The 16,608-nt window shown below is 38.1% G+C and overlaps 3 protein-coding genes across 3 annotated transcripts in view; 1 reads left to right on the forward strand and 2 right to left on the reverse strand.

Annotated features, from left to right (window-relative positions):
• The window catches only part of chsy1 (chondroitin sulfate synthase 1), a 66,551-nt gene extending 63,730 nt beyond the window's left edge, over positions 1-2,821 (reverse strand). Inside the window, exon 1 of the mRNA XM_065294297.1 lies at positions 2,117-2,821. Within this exon, the coding sequence (XP_065150369.1) occupies positions 2,117-2,424 (308 nt within the window). The 5' untranslated portion in view covers positions 2,425-2,821. The remainder of the gene's footprint in view (positions 1-2,116) is intronic.
• A 1,123-nt stretch (positions 2,822-3,944) lies between these two features.
• selenos (selenoprotein S) lies at positions 3,945-7,641 on the reverse strand. Its single transcript, XM_065249409.2, has 6 exons — positions 7,423-7,641; positions 6,124-6,255; positions 5,939-6,045; positions 5,759-5,848; positions 5,606-5,672; positions 3,945-5,018 (listed from the first exon to the last, which is right to left on the reverse strand). The coding sequence occupies exons 1-6, from the start codon at positions 7,502-7,504 to the stop codon at positions 4,939-4,941; spliced, it is 558 nt and encodes a 185-aa protein (XP_065105481.1). The 5' UTR covers positions 7,505-7,641; the 3' UTR covers positions 3,945-4,938.
• Positions 7,642-7,806: 165 nt separating this feature from the next.
• On the forward strand, positions 7,807-13,782 carry LOC135783540 (uncharacterized). The gene is made up of 2 exons (XM_065294298.2): positions 7,807-7,943; positions 12,854-13,782. Coding segments are annotated over exons 1-2 (606 nt in total). The 5' UTR covers positions 7,807-7,941; the 3' UTR covers positions 13,458-13,782.
• Positions 13,783-16,608: the final 2,826 nt, after the last annotated feature.

Raw genomic sequence — 16,608 nt, forward strand, 5'->3', positions numbered from 1 at the left:
ACGTTTTTGCACCTCTAATGCAACATTCCTGTCCAGACAACTAAGTAACATGACAACATGTAAAAAAGCAGCATTGCTTGTTCTGATAATGTCTGTTATTTATTTCCCAACATCTAATATGACCCAAAATCCTGTTTCCTGCTCTCTGCAACTAAAAGGGTATCCAATGATATCCATGTTAACCTTTTGCACACTTCTGCTGTTAAGACATGGTGTCAACCTGACATTGACAGACTCGCAGAGGCATATCCAAGCTCTGGTGAGAGAGAGAGACAACACCATTCAATCTCTGCAAGTCAAAGACTTGGAGACAATCTCCATTCAGCATTTCTTAGTCACCCGTGCAATTTAATTAGTGCACTTTAATGGGACAGATTCTGGCACTGCAAACCAGGGTGAGTAATACTGCTGTAATTCTTTGTTAAAGGTGAAGTGTGTAATTTCTGCACCACTAGCATCAATAATTGAAATTGCAAAAGTAACGACTGCCTTAAAAAAGGTTTACTAACAATACCCCGGTCTTCCATGGGTTGGATAAACAGATGCCACTCCCAATGTAAAGCCATTTAGTTCAGCCAATGTACTTATGTTGAGATGATTAAATAAGCGCCACAGAGCCACAGTGTTTACGCTACAAAAATGAGTGGCTTAGTTGTTTTTACATACTGTATTATTAACTCTTTCCCCGCCATTGACGAGATATCTCGTCAATTAAGAGAAAACGCTTCCCCGCCAATGACGAGATTTTCCGTCTTTCCGCAATACCGCTATTATCCACCAGGTGGCGCCCTTCCGCAACGTTTTAAAACCGGAAGTATTGCCCTATGGCAAGCGGCTGCATGTCCGTGTCTGTTTCAAAGATCGCTCTGAATGGGATCTCTATGAAAAGTCCGTCATAAAAATGGAATTATCTCTGCTTTTTGCTCAAAATATGATGTTTTTGCAAAAACCTACCCATATTCAAAAGCTGATTGCAAAAGAACCACTAAAGGTAGGATGAAACGGTTTTTTTTTGTTTGAAAGCAGAGGGTCTGTTCTTTCATTTGGTATATTGTATGTTTATATATTTAAAGAAGAACATTTTCTGGAAGGCATTAAACTTTGGTGAAAATCATGAAAAACGCTGGCGCTGGCTGGCAACTTTTTTTAAAAACGCTGGCGGTGAAAGAGTTAAGCTGGCACAGGATACATTTTTTTTATAAATATATTTTTGAATGTTAAACATGTATAACTTTTGGAAATATAACTGTTATACGTATAACACCAGAACATCTTTGATATCTTTTATAATCTGAAATATTGTTTGTCACATGTGTAAAAGACACAGCTAAACTTAACTCTGCTATGGGAAATCATCTAGGGGTGGTTTACCAAACAGGGTTTAGGCCTTAGTTATATTAGGACATACTAGTAGTTTTTACAAACATACCTTACAAAAACATTACTTGAGACAAAACAATGGCCCTGATATTTTAGGATATGTAATCTATTTATTTTTAATTAAGACAGCTCAAACATGCATTATCAACGTGCTTTAAGTCAATGTATGTTACTTATGGTACTGGTTTCACATAACTTCTTTACATATCATTTGACAAACATAATATTTCAGATCTATATAGGGGTTATTTATATGCGTTTCTAGTATGTATAACAAGTCTGCCAAACTCAAATCTAAATTCAAGATGCTTTGTTTGTTCAAACAGCTTCTAGGCTGCATTACATGAACAAAGTGTATCATACACCAAAAACAATTCTGTGAAAATCTGGCTAATTCCAGCTGGCAGCCCACCAAATATAAAGTCTCTGGCAAGGAACTACTACCAAAATAAAACGCATTGCTCAGCAGAACCCTGCCCTCACTCCATCCTTACACAATTTGCCATGACAACCAAAGCTTCCGCCAAAGTGCCAAAATGGATTTTGGTACGTAATCTAGGTATTAGCCACCACTGCCTTAAAAAATTACTTTTAGATGTTTAATGTTTCTTGCTCCGTTTGAATAAGACCACGTATTCGTTTATTATGAGATCACACAAGTAATTTAGTGTAGTAAAAGTGTGAGATTTGGGCCGACGCTACAGTTACCATGGTAATATTATATTGTTAAATTTACCTATAAGCGGCAACGGCGCGGTTATTCAGGTACTTCTGAGCGGTCATGACGCCCACGAACAGGAATCTGCTGGACTGGGGCACCGCCGGCTTCTCCGTGGTGGGAACGTGCAGCCCTCCGTACTCGTTTCTCATCTCCATCATCCCTCCTCCGCCTCCGCAGCTGCCCGTGCCGCCGCTCGCCCGCCGCTTCTGTCCCGCTTTCTTCAGCTCGTTGGCCCGGGGCAAGATGAGCCTGGACGCCAGGGTGAACCCGACCACCAGACCCAACAGCACACTAAACCACGATCTCCGACTTCTTCCTGCCATGTTCACACCTTTACACCCAAGAAAACCGAGTCCTGGGTTGTTATTATTAGTCTTTCTTCAAGCCTCTTTTAAACGCCAGCAGCAGCAGCAGTCCCGTCCAGAACACTGGGTTTGGGTCCGAGCATGGTCACCGCTGCCAATCACCGTTTACTGCCGCTGTCTGTATACGTTGCACCACTCCAGTCCCCATATATCACCACCCACTGCCATCTAAACACCATTTATCCGCTTCTCATGAATCATGGCTGGCTTTATCAAGATCTCTCCGTCGCTTTCAAGCCCAAATCACTTGTTAATCACGAGAAATAAACAGTCTGATGTGTACGCGACCGCGGCTGCATCCTCAATCTCGCCGACTATCTCGCCATTGTAACTGTGAACAAAATGCTCGAAACGAGTCTGCGGCTTAACTGTGAGAGGTTTTTTGACCCACTGCAAGCGCCGTACCTCATTTCTGATTGGCCGAGTACCGTTAGTTGGTGACGTTTCATGCACGAAACAAAGTGTGGCGTTTTTCTTCACGATAAAAACGAACATAGTGTGATTAACTTTAAACATATTAACTAATAAAACTAAATCTAAATATATTTTTTTCGTCAAATGGTTGGGTTTTATTTATTACAGCGAAGGGATGCCAAAATCAATGTATTTGTCTTTAGACCTACTACTAGGCATGCCTTATGGGTATGCAAGAAGGAAAAAATGTAATTTAATATGTAATAATAAACATCGTGTGTTCGATAATAGTTTATTTCTCTGTGCATGCGTATAAACAAAATAAATATAAATATACACTTATTTTTTTTTAATATCTAGAGACTTGAAAAACAGACGTTAAAAAGCAAATCAGGTAGATTTTAAGACACTATTTAAATACTGCACGTTTACTTAAACTTAATTTAAAACAACTTTCAATTTGAAAATGAAGTATTTGATCCTAATTTTCTTCTAAAAAGAACTCTCCCCTGGTAAACTATAATACGTGCCAAATCACGTTCTAATCTCGCCACCTAGTGGCTTTTGATGTGACTACAGTTTGAAATTCCGTCTGGTTTTTCTCATGCATATTTCATTAGCCAATATCTCAGTGTAAAGCATAAAATATTGCTCAGTTTTTACAGATAGAAATCATATTACTGTCCTTTCAATAAAAATTAAATGAACATATGCTGTTATTCATGACTTAATAAGAAAGGTCCACAAAGTATCACATTAGAATGATTGAAGTTTTATGTAGCTTAAATGTTGTAGCATTGCCATTAGAAGTAAATGTATAAATTTTAAAATGGTAAAGAAATTATCATTTGTAGCATTATATTTTAAGCATATCATTGATTATTATCTTATAAATCTTTACAAATGTCCAGTTGATTGCGATCAGAGTACAAACGTGTTTAAACGTTTGTTGCATAATATATGTCTGGAAATAACTGATAACCTGATGTTTATTGCCGTGATAAGGACAAAACTAAGCAAGAAATGCTTTTTATTCAAGGGAAACCAAGACATAGAACACAGAATGAATTCCTTAACTTTATTTTCTACACAAATTATTCAGAAAACATCAAAAAGCTCCTTCCATGTACAACATATTTTTTAAGTGCATGATTTGATTAGTAGTAAAACTGACTTGTAACAGAATACAAACACTTTAAATTATATAAATGTAGCACGTTGTATATATTACTATACACACTCTATAAATGGCTTAATGGGTAAATATTGGACAGATCACACCGCTGGTTTATAATTGACCCAATGCTGGGTTGTTTTAACCCAACTATTTGGTTATTATATCCCATGGTTGCATAACAACAACCCAACATTGGGTAATTTTTAACCCAGCATGTGTTCTGTCCAATAGTTACTCATTATGGGTCAGCCATTTTTTTAGGGTGCATGTCTATATAGCACAGCATTTAAAAAGGTTAAGGGTTGAACACAGGAACATGTTTCATAACTGAAAGTCATCAGCCTTCCCCACAAGTATTAATACCTTTGATGAGGAGGCATCATTAGAAGCTGTCAATCATATATAGATAATAAATTCTTAAAGCATGGAGAAAATCAGTAATAACCACCAAAATAAATTTAGATCAGTTTAGACTTGAAATGCAGTCATAGTCTACTTGTTTGTCGTGTCTCTTTCTCTCCGCAATTTCTTCCTTTGTTTTCAACAGAAAATATAACAGCACATGGTTTTAGAACAACTTATAACTATGACTTAATTGTGTAAACTTTAGGTATAGTTGTTTACTGTACTGTATCTTTTAAAATATTACTTTATTTACTTTTTACTGATGATCTTACTTCTTATCTCTTAAAAAAACACCCAAACTGCATTACATACTATGTGTATTGGGAGCCAGCCAAACTATTGAGATCCCAGCCTACTATGCGAAAATAAAAACAATAACCATATGTACTATAAAGACTGCAGACAGCTTCATTCAGTTACTATTTGTGTGTTCCTATGTCAAAGGGTCAGAGGATCAGTCTGACCCTCATTTAACCTCATCCACCAGCGGAAGGCCCTCTCCTGCCTGGTCTCCAGGAGCAAGTTCCTCCTCCATCTCCTGCAAGAGGATTATATCCTGCAAAAATAAATATGTTTCATTCAACAGGCAGTAATGCATGTAAAACCAACACAAGGTTGGATAATAAGCACAAGGCTGCCCAACTAAAGCCTAAGATAGTTTTCTATTCGGGTCATGACTGAATAGATACATCAAACTCAATTTAGTAACTGTCAGGAACCTTCCCCTGTGAAATGTTGGACTATTCTGAAAGAGAAACACAGGCCTGCTAATTTGGTATCGAAGTAGTTAAAATACATACATTTGCTTGGCTATCAGCAGGCACAATACCTCTTGCTGTTTATACATCAAATATTTTACAACAGCTTCATCGTCAACTCGCATGTTACTATTTACATGTATGCATTTATTAGACAATTTTATCCTAAGTGACTTACAGTGCATTACACTGTGTATACAAGGTATAGATTTTTTCAGTATGCGTTCTCTGGATTCAAACCCATGAACTTTGACACTGCTGATACAATACAGGGCTCCAACTGGGGACCTGTAGTACTACCCACTGAGCCAATGTACCCCCACTAAGCTATACAGAAATGCAAACATAGTCATATGAGTTATTAGAAGGTTGTGGAAAGGCATACCACCACTACGGAGCTTTTTATCTGTCTTTGGTTTCAAAACGGTGGAGGAAGTGGCTTCTTCAGTGTTCTGCAGGAAATAAGAAAAATATGTAAATACCACTTGATATCTGAGGCATGAAGATTTCGGTCTCCAAACACTGCCAAAGGTCTTACTTGTGCAACTTTTGCATTTCCTTTGTAACTCTTTCCATCCTTCATACTCTCCCACATCTCAATTTTCTGTCTTCTTTTCTCCTCCTCAACCTATAGATCAAATGAACCAGCATGAATACAGCTAATAAGATCTCAGCCAAACGCATGCCCAACTGTAATGTGCCACCAGGAGCAGCTCACCCTTTTTTGCCTCTCTTTAAATTCTTCAGCTCTGGCATTGAGTTCTTCCTGCATTCTCTGCCTCGATGCCTCAAGGGATTCCTGACGTCTCACCACAGATACTGGGTCTGCAGATGTAACGCACACATTTTTATATCTGAAATACTTACAATGCATTTTAATTTTCAAACATTGCTTATTCTGACCTTGGTTCACCACTGCGCCAGGTTGGCTCTGATTCAGAATGGATCGCTTCTTACTGAGATGCTGGATAAGGAGGTAGACTCCCACACAGAGAAACAAAAGATACCAGCCATAGTCAGACAGAACCTCAGTAACTGTTGGGAGAAAAGTAATAATACAAAATAAGTAGGGATGCACATATACAAACTTTCTGTACCATTGCCAATATTTGATTATTTAGAATGACATTCACCGATACCAATATCTTTGCCTTTTTTATTATTATGTCAGGAAATCATAGAAGTGCAAGGCATACAAAATGCAAGTGTGTTAACATTATGACCCAACCAAAAAAATCTATCAGGATGAGCTCTGATGCATTTTCCCACCCATTTTGATTGCTAGGATATAATCTTTTTAAACAATATTCTGATGTTTAAAAATATGCACAGTAAAGTGCAGTAAATGCATATTTTAGAAAGAAGTCTGCATGTAGGGCTGCATAACGCTTAATTGTGACACATTGTTTGGAGGATAAAAGTTTTGTTTTTACATCATATATGTGTGTGTACGGTGTATAATAATTAAGTATATATAAAAAGACACGCATGTGTGTGTTTTTTTTCTTATTCTTAAAATTATACATGCATGTGTTTGATATATACCTAATTATTATACACAAACATATATATGATGTAAACAAAAACATTTATTCTGTAAACGATTAGTCACAATTAATCGTTATTCAGCCCTAATTTAGACTACACAAACAATCCAGATGCCAATAAAAATAGCGTATTAACAACATAATACATATATACCTATCTTCCAATTCATTTAGGAAAAGAAACACTTATTTTTATTAAACAAATAAACCTATGGACTCCATAGTGAAGGTTAAGTACCCAACAAGTACCTTGTAAAAAGTACATAGGAACTATATAGATTGATGGGTACTGATAGAGATAGATTGAAAGGCAGAATTTCTATGTAACGTTATAATAAATTGTTATAAAACGTACAAGGAATTTGAACACCTAACGTTACGCACTTTCATTAAAGTAAGAACTAAGTTACATGAAACATTTCGATTACGAACGTATTAAGGACATAACAATCTGTTACCAGTTTTTTGCGGATGTCATGCCCTGTTGATTATGAGCACTGTACCAAAGTGATGTTTATGTCAACATTTTCAAGCCGAGCATTTTAATGACTCGTACGCATAGCGATGATATCAAACTAAATGACTACATTACCTCATGTTTTAACAAATGATAAAACTCATAAACAGCTGAAAGCTCTGGCTAATGTTTACATACCTGACGTCAGCACAACACTCAGGTCTTGGTTTTGAAGAGGCACATCTTCATCTCTCACATTGGCACCACCATCTGCTTCCATTTTGAAAAAGCTGTAGACTTTTTTAATTGCTTTATTGTGTCGCTATGAAATATGCAAAAATTACCACATGTTTACAGCATTCATATCCATGAACGCTAAAACAGCAGCCAAACGCAGCACACCGATTTCCGTAGTCAAGATGCTGGCCAATCAGCTTTAAGATGACGTGGAGGCACGCGCTCCAGATTTACGGATGCCTTGCGGTAGTAAACGCCAAATGAAGAATTACAACAATCGCTAGATGGCGCCACTGTCGCCATTTTGGACTGAACCAGCGACTTTACCGTTAGCACAGCTACACTAACCTTATGTCTGGAAATAATTGGAAACAAACAAGAAAACCGTGTTCTGCCATCACCTGACGTTCCCGTTTTCCGGGGATAGTCCCGTTTTTTGGTGTTCTGTCCCCGACTGGAGCTGTCCTCGGAAAACACGTCATGTAACTTAAGTTAGCCCGTATGATTATTTTCACCAGCAGAGGGGGTCGCAAGCTTCACTTGAATTTACTACGAGACATGAGAAAACTTCATGAAGTTATCATCAATCAAGTTATCATAAGATATTATAAAGTTATCGGGGTTAAGGTACTAAAGTAACTACTTATGTTAAATTAAAGTAATAAAACCAATGAAGTGAACTGATGGTACAGCATGGTACTGAGCATTTGTTATTATTCCTTCTGTTCTTCACGTTTACAATGCTATAAAATCAGCTGAAGTAGTACTTGAAGTAACTTTGATGAGGTAACGGTATGTCATATCTGGGCATTGTATAAAAGAAACAATAATAATTCATTGAATTAGAAACTCTGCAAAAAATGAAATTTTTACTTAGTATTTTTTATTGTTTTCAGTAAAATATAAAAAAATTCTTAAATCAAGATGCATTTTCTTGATGAGCAAACTGACATAAGAAAATAAGTCCAAAAATATTACATTTATGCTTAAAACAAGCAAAAATATCTGCCAAAACTTAATTCAAGAAACAATTTCACTGGCAGTTTATTTTGCTTGTTTTAAGCACAAATTCACTTACATTTGATATTTTGGTCTTAAAGCTAGATTTTTTTCTTATGTGAATTTGCATCTTGATTTAAGAATTTTAAGATATTTGTACTGAAAACAAGACACAAATACTAAGTAAGAAAGTCTTTTTGTTGTTGTTGTTGTTGTTGCAGTAAACCCACAACAATAAAAAGACAAAAACATTCAAAAAAGGTTTTGTTCCCATTTTTAATTCATAGATAACAACAAATGAGATTTTAATCATATTTTGACAATTGAGCTGCGAAGCACCTATCTATCTGTCTTCAGTTAGTAAATGACCTGCTGATTATAACATATTTTAGTAATGTCGCGGGTCCCCTTCACACTCTCTGGATTACTTCTTTTATTTGTCTGCGTTCTCTGGAGGGCACTGGAGCTGCATCGGAGGAGTCCATCTCTATCCTGTTGTTGTCGTGGATCGGTTGTGGTCCTAGCCTCACGGATTATGGTTTTGAGGTATTCCGCACACCAGTTGCACAACTTAAAACAGAATTACAGGTTACACAAAGATACCTACGAGTTATGTTGTAATACCGGCCTGTTGAGGCAAAGACGGTATATACATCGACGCTCAGGACGCAGCTACAGCATTTCTAACAACATCCGCGTGCCTTTGAGCCGGTGTCTGACTAAAAGAACGTATCAACAATCTGGTGCGGTCTTCGAAAACTTATCCTCGCTCGTTCGATTGGAGTTACCTTCGGTATCGCAGAGCCCAGTCAATGCTGCTCTGTTCAATGCACGCTCAGTAAACAACAAAGCCCTGCTTTTATCGGACATCATTGCAGATCAAAATCTAGACTTGTTGTTTTTAACAGAAACATGGCATAAACAAAATGATGGGCTCATCTTTAATCAGCTTACTCCTGAGGGGTACGGACTGGTCGATCTACCGCGACTTACTGGTCGAGGTGGGGGAATTATTGTGGTTCACAAACTGCAATTTACCATCAGCACTGTGTGTATTTCACAGTACTCTTCATTTGAATGCCTGGTGTTATCTATTTCTGCTCCTATGGCAATTACTATTGCTACTGTTTATAGACCACCTAAGGCTAATGATGTTTTTATATCTGAGTTTGCTGACCTGTTGTCAATGCTGTGTTTTAAATTTAAGAACATCCTCATCTTAGGGGACTTTAATATTCACATTGATGCAAATGACAGCTTGATAACAAAGGATTTTTTATTCCTGTTGGATTGTTTTAATCTTAAACAGTTTATAAGTGGCCCAACCCACAATAAAGGTCACACTTTGGACCTTGTGATTGCAAATAATGCAATTGTTTCTCAGCTGTCTTCTGCTGACATTGGTCTTTCTGATCATCTGGCAATTTTTTTTAATCTGGAATTGCATCTTCCATGTGCATCACCTTCACATACTGTTAATTTCCGTAAATGGAAATCAATACACCCGGCAGATTTTGCTGGCTCTGTAGTTCCCTCCCTCAGTGATCTTCACTTGGCTCCACTTGATGACAAGATCCTAAAACTGAACACTGTTCTGGCATCTAACTTGGAGCTTTTTGCTCCCTTAAAGTCTCGCAGTGTCTCTTTTGCTCGCTCTGCCCCTTGGTACAATGAGGACCTGCGTGCTAAGAAGACTGCTTGTCGTAAATTGGAGCACAAGTGGCGTGACTCAGGTCTGACTGTCTTCTATCAGTCCTGGAAGGACACTTTGGGGGAATATAGAGCTGAAATTGAGTCTGTGAGATCTGCATATTTCTCCCAGATCATCGACAGCAATCAAAGGAATCCAAGACATCTTTTTCACACCATAAACCGACTCCTCAAAGTTAACGTTGGCTCTTCTCTACCTGTTTCAAATCAGTTGTGTAATGATTTTCTTAATTTCTTCAGCTCTAAAATTGACAATGTTTACAAACTTATTCATGCTGCACCTGTATCTTCATCCCCATTTTGTTCACCTAGTTTTTCTGGTATACCCTTCTCTACCTTTTCACAAATTGACAATGAGCTGCTCACTAGGGAGATGTCACGTATGAAAGTTACCACTTGCGTACTTGATCCCCTCCCCACAAGCCTGTTTAAATCCTGTTTTAATGCATTGTGTCCTGCAGTTCTCAATATTGTAAATGATTCCCTGCATACTGGTGTTGTGCCAGCAGCATTGAAAACTGCTGCTGTAACACCTGTTCTAAAAAAACATAACGGTGACTTGGACAACTTTAACAATTATCGCCCCATTTCAAACTTACCGTTTCTCGCCAAAATTTTGGAACGTTTGGTGGCTTTGCAGCTACATAGTCACCTCACAGTTAACAATCTTTTTGAACCCCTTCAGTCTGGTTTTAGAAAATTTCATAGTACTGAGACAGCCTTGGTCAAGGTCACCAACGACCTGTTATTAGCCTCAGATTCTGGATCTCTCTCCATCCTGATCCTCCTAGATCTTAGTGCCGCTTTCGACACGGTTAACCACAAGCTGCTACTCGAGCGTTTGAAAACTGTCTTTGGTGTTTCTGGGACTGTTTTAACTTGGTTTAGATCATATCTTTCTGATCGTCAACAGTTTGTATCTATGAGTGGATTCCGGTCCGTCACTGGTTATGTCTGTACGGGTGTTCCTCAAGGATCCATCTTAGGCCCCTTACTTTTTAGTATTTACACATTTCCATTTGGATTGCTTTTAAGATCACTTGGGCTAAACTATCACTTCTATGCGGACGACACTCAGATTTATATTCACTCTAAGACTAATCATAATCTGGACCTTTCTCGTTTGACTCACTGTATTGCTGAGATAAAATCATGGATGTCTCAAAACTTTTTGTGCCTCAATAGTGATAAGACGGAGGTCTTGCTTCTTGGCACTCCTCACCAGCTTCGCAAAGCTGGCTCACTATCTTTAAACATAGATGGCTCTGTTCTGGAAGCACAAACCAAATTAAAGAACCTAGGAGTAATTTTTGATTCTGGTTTGTCTTTTGACCCCCATGTTCGTTACACCGTTAAGAACTAATTTTTTCATCTCAGAAATATCGCTAGACTTCGTCCTATGCTGTCCCGCTCTGTGACTGAAAGGCTTATTAACACTTTTGTGTTTTCTCGCATTGACTATTGTAATGCACTTCTGATTGGAGTTCCTAAAACCACACTGAATAAAATACAATATGTGCAAAATTCAGCTGCTAGGATCCTGACTGGAGCCAGGCAAAATGATCACATTACACCAATTCTCAAGTCCCTGCACTGGCTTCCGGTCAGGTTCCGAGTTGATTTTAAAGTCCTCATGCTTGCATACAAGGCACTGCATGGTCTTGCCCCCCAGTATCTGTCAGCACTTTTAACTTTTTATACACCCACGCGTCACTTGCGCTCCTCACAGGCACGACTATTAGCAGTCCCACAGTCACGGCTGCGCTCAGTAGGGGATAGGGCTTTTTCGTCGTACGCACCTAGACTCTGGAATGCACTCCCTCCTCACATCAGAGACGCACAGAACTTTAGTAGTTTTAAATCTCTTTTAAAGACTCACTTTTTTAGGATAGCCTTTTAATGACCCTTTTATTTGTTGTGTGTTCTTACATGTATGTATGCATTACTTGTCTCATCTTTACATGTACGTATGCATTTACTTGTTTTATTCATACATGTATGTATGCATTACTTGCCTCATTTTGTGTGCGTTGTTTCTTATTTTTTGTTATGTAAAGCGCCTTGAGAAGCTACTTTAAAAGCGCTATATTAAAAATAAAGTTATTATTATTATATTATTATTATATGTATTTTAAATACAGTATATTATATATATTAAATACAGTATGTTTATATACGCTATGCTATCAATGTTTCTCAAACTACATTTACCAAATTAATCATGGTCCTACTACAGTTTAAACAAAAAAAAAATGGTTACTGTAGTAAAACCATGTTAACCACAAAATAACTATGGCTAGTGTAGTAAAACCATGGTAACTGTAGTAAAACTATGGTAACCAAAAAATAACCATGGTTTTGCTTATAGTAATCAATACACCAAAAAAAAACATGATTACTGCACTTTTACCACAATAAAATCATGGTTAATTTTCGTAAGGGCACTGTTGGTCTAAACCTTTATTTAGATTTTGTTCTGGTATAATCTTGGTCCTGGTTGAGACCTTCTTTTGTCCTGTGTTGTCCTAATGTAGTCCTGGTTTTTCAGTCACAGTTTAATCCTTGTAAATTTTTTGATTTAGGCTTCCTTTAAATTCAATAAAGTGGTACTACTGCAGTGTACTTATAATAATATTCTAATAACAACATATTATTATAATAATATTTTTAACAATGTTTCTAGGTTTCTTGCCACTGGGGACTCATTCAGGACCATAGTGTCCAGCTACAGGGTTGGGGTCTCCACGGTGTGCAAGATTGTCCCCCAGGTAGTGACTGCCATCTGGGACTGCCTTGTGGAGGACTACATGGCTGTGCCCACCACTGATACCTGGAGGTCCATTGCAGAGGGATTACAGGAGTGGTGGAACTTCCCTCTGTGCTATGGAGCAGTGGATGGGAAGCATGTGGTAATAAAGGCACCCCCCAACTCAGGATCCCAGTTTCACAATTCAGGGGGAACCTTCTCCATCGTTCTCCTTGCAGTTGGGGATGCAAAGTATTGCTTCCGGGTAATCAATGTTGGGGGGTATGGCAGGACCAGTGACGGTGGGATTCTGGCAAACTCCGCCTTTGGACAGGCTCTCCAGGCTGGCACACTAGGACCCCAGCCCCATGTCTTCGTGACTGATAGGGCATTCCCGCTGCGAAGGAACCTCATGCGGCCCTTCCCTGGACGCTCCCTTCCTCCAGGGAGGCGTGTCTTTAATTACTGTCTCTCCAGAGCCTGGCTGGTGGTGGAGAACGCCTTTGGCATCCTCTCCTCACAGTGGAGGATGTACCAGTGACTTATCGAGCTCCACCCTGAAGTTGCAGAGAAGTGTGTGAAGGTGACGTGTGTCTTCCACAACTTCATGAGGTGTTCGGAGTGGAGAGAAGCATCTGCTGTCCTGGAGAGGACCCGAAGCCAGGTTTGGGTCGGGTTGTGTCAAACAACTACTCCAGAGGGGCAGTCCGGGTGAGGGATGTGTTCATGGCACACTTCTCGGCGGAGGAAGCAGTAGCGTGGTAGCGGACAGAGTAGTGTTTGAAGTCCTACTCATGACTTCCCCACATTGGCTCTTTTAAGAGCCACCCACAAACCTATAAAGAGCATCACAAAAGAGTTTTACCTCCTTTATATGTATGTATGTATATACACAGACCTGGGTAGATTACTTGTAATTCGTAATCAGTAACGGATTACAATTCATATTAGGGCTGTCACTTTTTGTTCGATATTCGAATATGCATTCGAACATGAAGTGAAATATCCGTATTCGAACTATAAATAAACCATCCAGTTTTTTAAATGCCATGTGTGGCGCATTTTTTACAGTAACACCTCGTAATAGTAAGGAGGCTGAGAGTGAGACCGACGACAGCAACTGTGCGCAAGAGAGGGAATCAAATGGGACCAAAATGAACCTCATGTGCATGTCAAGATAGAATTGTAGTTTGTATATAAAATGGCATATTGTTGATAGTGTTAAATATTATAGCAGAATAAAAAGCTTGTGTTAATACGTTCGCATTGTGAAATTAGCATGTATGAAGATAATTTCATCATTTTTACAATGCAATGTAAACTTTATATTCAACAACAGCATTTGTCTTGTAAACGGATTTGAAATGATGATGAGTTGACTGTCGCGCGTCACATAGACGACAGAGTCAAGTGAGATCTGCTTAACTCATCTATAAGTTTAATTTCATCTCAAGTATCAAAGGGTTTGTGCTCTCTATCATTAAAAACGGTCAAGCAAACAGCACGCGCAGAGATAATGCACTTGTCAATGACGGCTCACAAACGCGCGGGTTATAGGCTGTATGTTTGGTTGTTGTCAATGAGATTACTTCTCACAAACACGCTCAAGCGCGGGATATGTGTGCTTGTCAATGACGGGCATTAAATCCATCGAATTCCGCGGAGTTTTCTGCCGAAATCTGCGGGCGCGAATTCCGTTTGGGTCTGGCTTTGTTTGTAACTGTTCTGAATCGTTTTTTTTATATATATATATAAGTTTGTTATTCATAAGTTGATAACCTGCTGATAACCTGCTGTCAAACATTAAGTAAAAAAGTAATCCAGACAACCCTGTTTATGACTGTCACTGTTAATAATTTTGTGATATCTATTACGGTGTTTTTTATATGCGCGGGGGGGGGGGGTTGCTAGATATTCGAATATATTCGGATACATTGTATGATATTCGAAATCCGTTCGAATTTGATTTTTCTCAAAAGTGACAGCCCTAATTCATATGACAAAATTTGTAGTCAGTAATATAATCTCTTAGATTACACATTGTTTGTAACGTAATCTGACCACTTTTTGATTATATTTAGATTACTTTTGACAAATCTTATCTACTTGTTTCATTTCAAACATATAAAGAGGTAATATTTTCAGTTCTTTTTCACCAACAAGCTAATTTTTACATGTACGGACAGTTAGTAATACATTAGAACACAAAGGCTACGTTCATACTGCAGTCTGAAACGACCCAATTCGGATTTTTTGCCCCAATGCGACCTGTATCTGATCTTTTCATGACAGTCTGAATGACACAGATCCGATCTTTTCAAATGTGACCCAGGCCACTTGGGTATGTGGTCCTGAATCCTATACGTATCCGATCTTTTGAAATGCGGCCTTCGTCTGAACGTCCAGGCCACATGGATCCGACCCGTACGTCATTGATACGCTACAAACGTCATAATTCTGCATTGAATTAGGCAAGAACGATAAGATAAACAACAACCATGGCGGACGTTGCTAACACTGCTACACATCATTAAATTTTGGCCGTATGGGTGCACACGTTATTTGATTTCACATATAACAGCTTTCTCCCAATACATTAATATATAGCATATTATTATAATGCTGCAAATAATATGTGAAGTAGCAGCTTTCAATAAATATTTTTAAAATGCGTTAATAAATCCAACAACCCCTGTGACTGGTCTACACGTCCATAAGAGGTTTCGTTTATAAACCATTGCCTCTTTGTTTCTACATTAAAAGACAAAGCTGGCAATTCTGGTTATACTTTCGTTCTTTTAATAATTTCTTTACTTTATTATATTTATAAATCATTTTGGGTTATCTGATTTATCTATTTGGCTTGTGTTTTGTTTCCGTGCACTTGAGGCATTTTGCACATTTGTTCTGCACTTTGTTACTTCTGACCTTATTTTATAAAAAAAATTGTATTTATTATAAACGTAAATTCTGATCTAATTTAAGTCTGTACATTTTGGATTGCTTTTCGTTGTATCGATGTTGCGCTATTGCGTGATAGCCATGCTTGCGCATGCAATTTAGCCGAACGGGCTAGGTGCTCTGCGTCTCATATTTAGGAGTTCATCAAACTAAACATTAAAAAACGGATGTTTTTCGACGGGTATACGTTTTTAAAATGTATTTAAAACAGACTTGTTATCTTGTCAAAAGTTAAACTACAAAACAGGTAAGCCATTTCTTTAAATTTCGGTGCTGAAACGGAAAATATCTGCACCAAACCTATATTTATGCCTGACACGACTGTCTTTCTTGTGATTTAATATTATGATTATGGTCGGTGTTCACATTCAAATGATAGCAAAGAGATTCCTGAAATAAATAATATCATCAGGTCTTTCTGTATCTAAAGTGAATAAAGAGATGATCAAAGTCAAAGCAAGGAAGCAGGTATTTCTGTGCTAAATAATAACGCGAAGTGTCTATAAAATCATTAATTTCAGTGTTTTTGTTGTTATAAATTAACGTTTAATGAATTGTATAAAATGCTTAGTTGTTTTTTTTTTTTTTATATACTATTTTTTTTGGCCCATTTTGCCTTTATTGATAGACAGTAAGTGATTGAGAGGCTACAGGAAAGTACAGGGTGAAGAGAGGGGTATGGGATCGGCAAAGGACCTCGAGCCGGGATTCGAACTCGGGTCGCCGGAAAT

Source organism: Paramisgurnus dabryanus, chromosome 2, assembly GCF_030506205.2.
Source record: "Paramisgurnus dabryanus chromosome 2, PD_genome_1.1, whole genome shotgun sequence".
NCBI classification, from domain to species: domain Eukaryota; kingdom Metazoa; phylum Chordata; class Actinopteri; order Cypriniformes; family Cobitidae; genus Paramisgurnus; species Paramisgurnus dabryanus.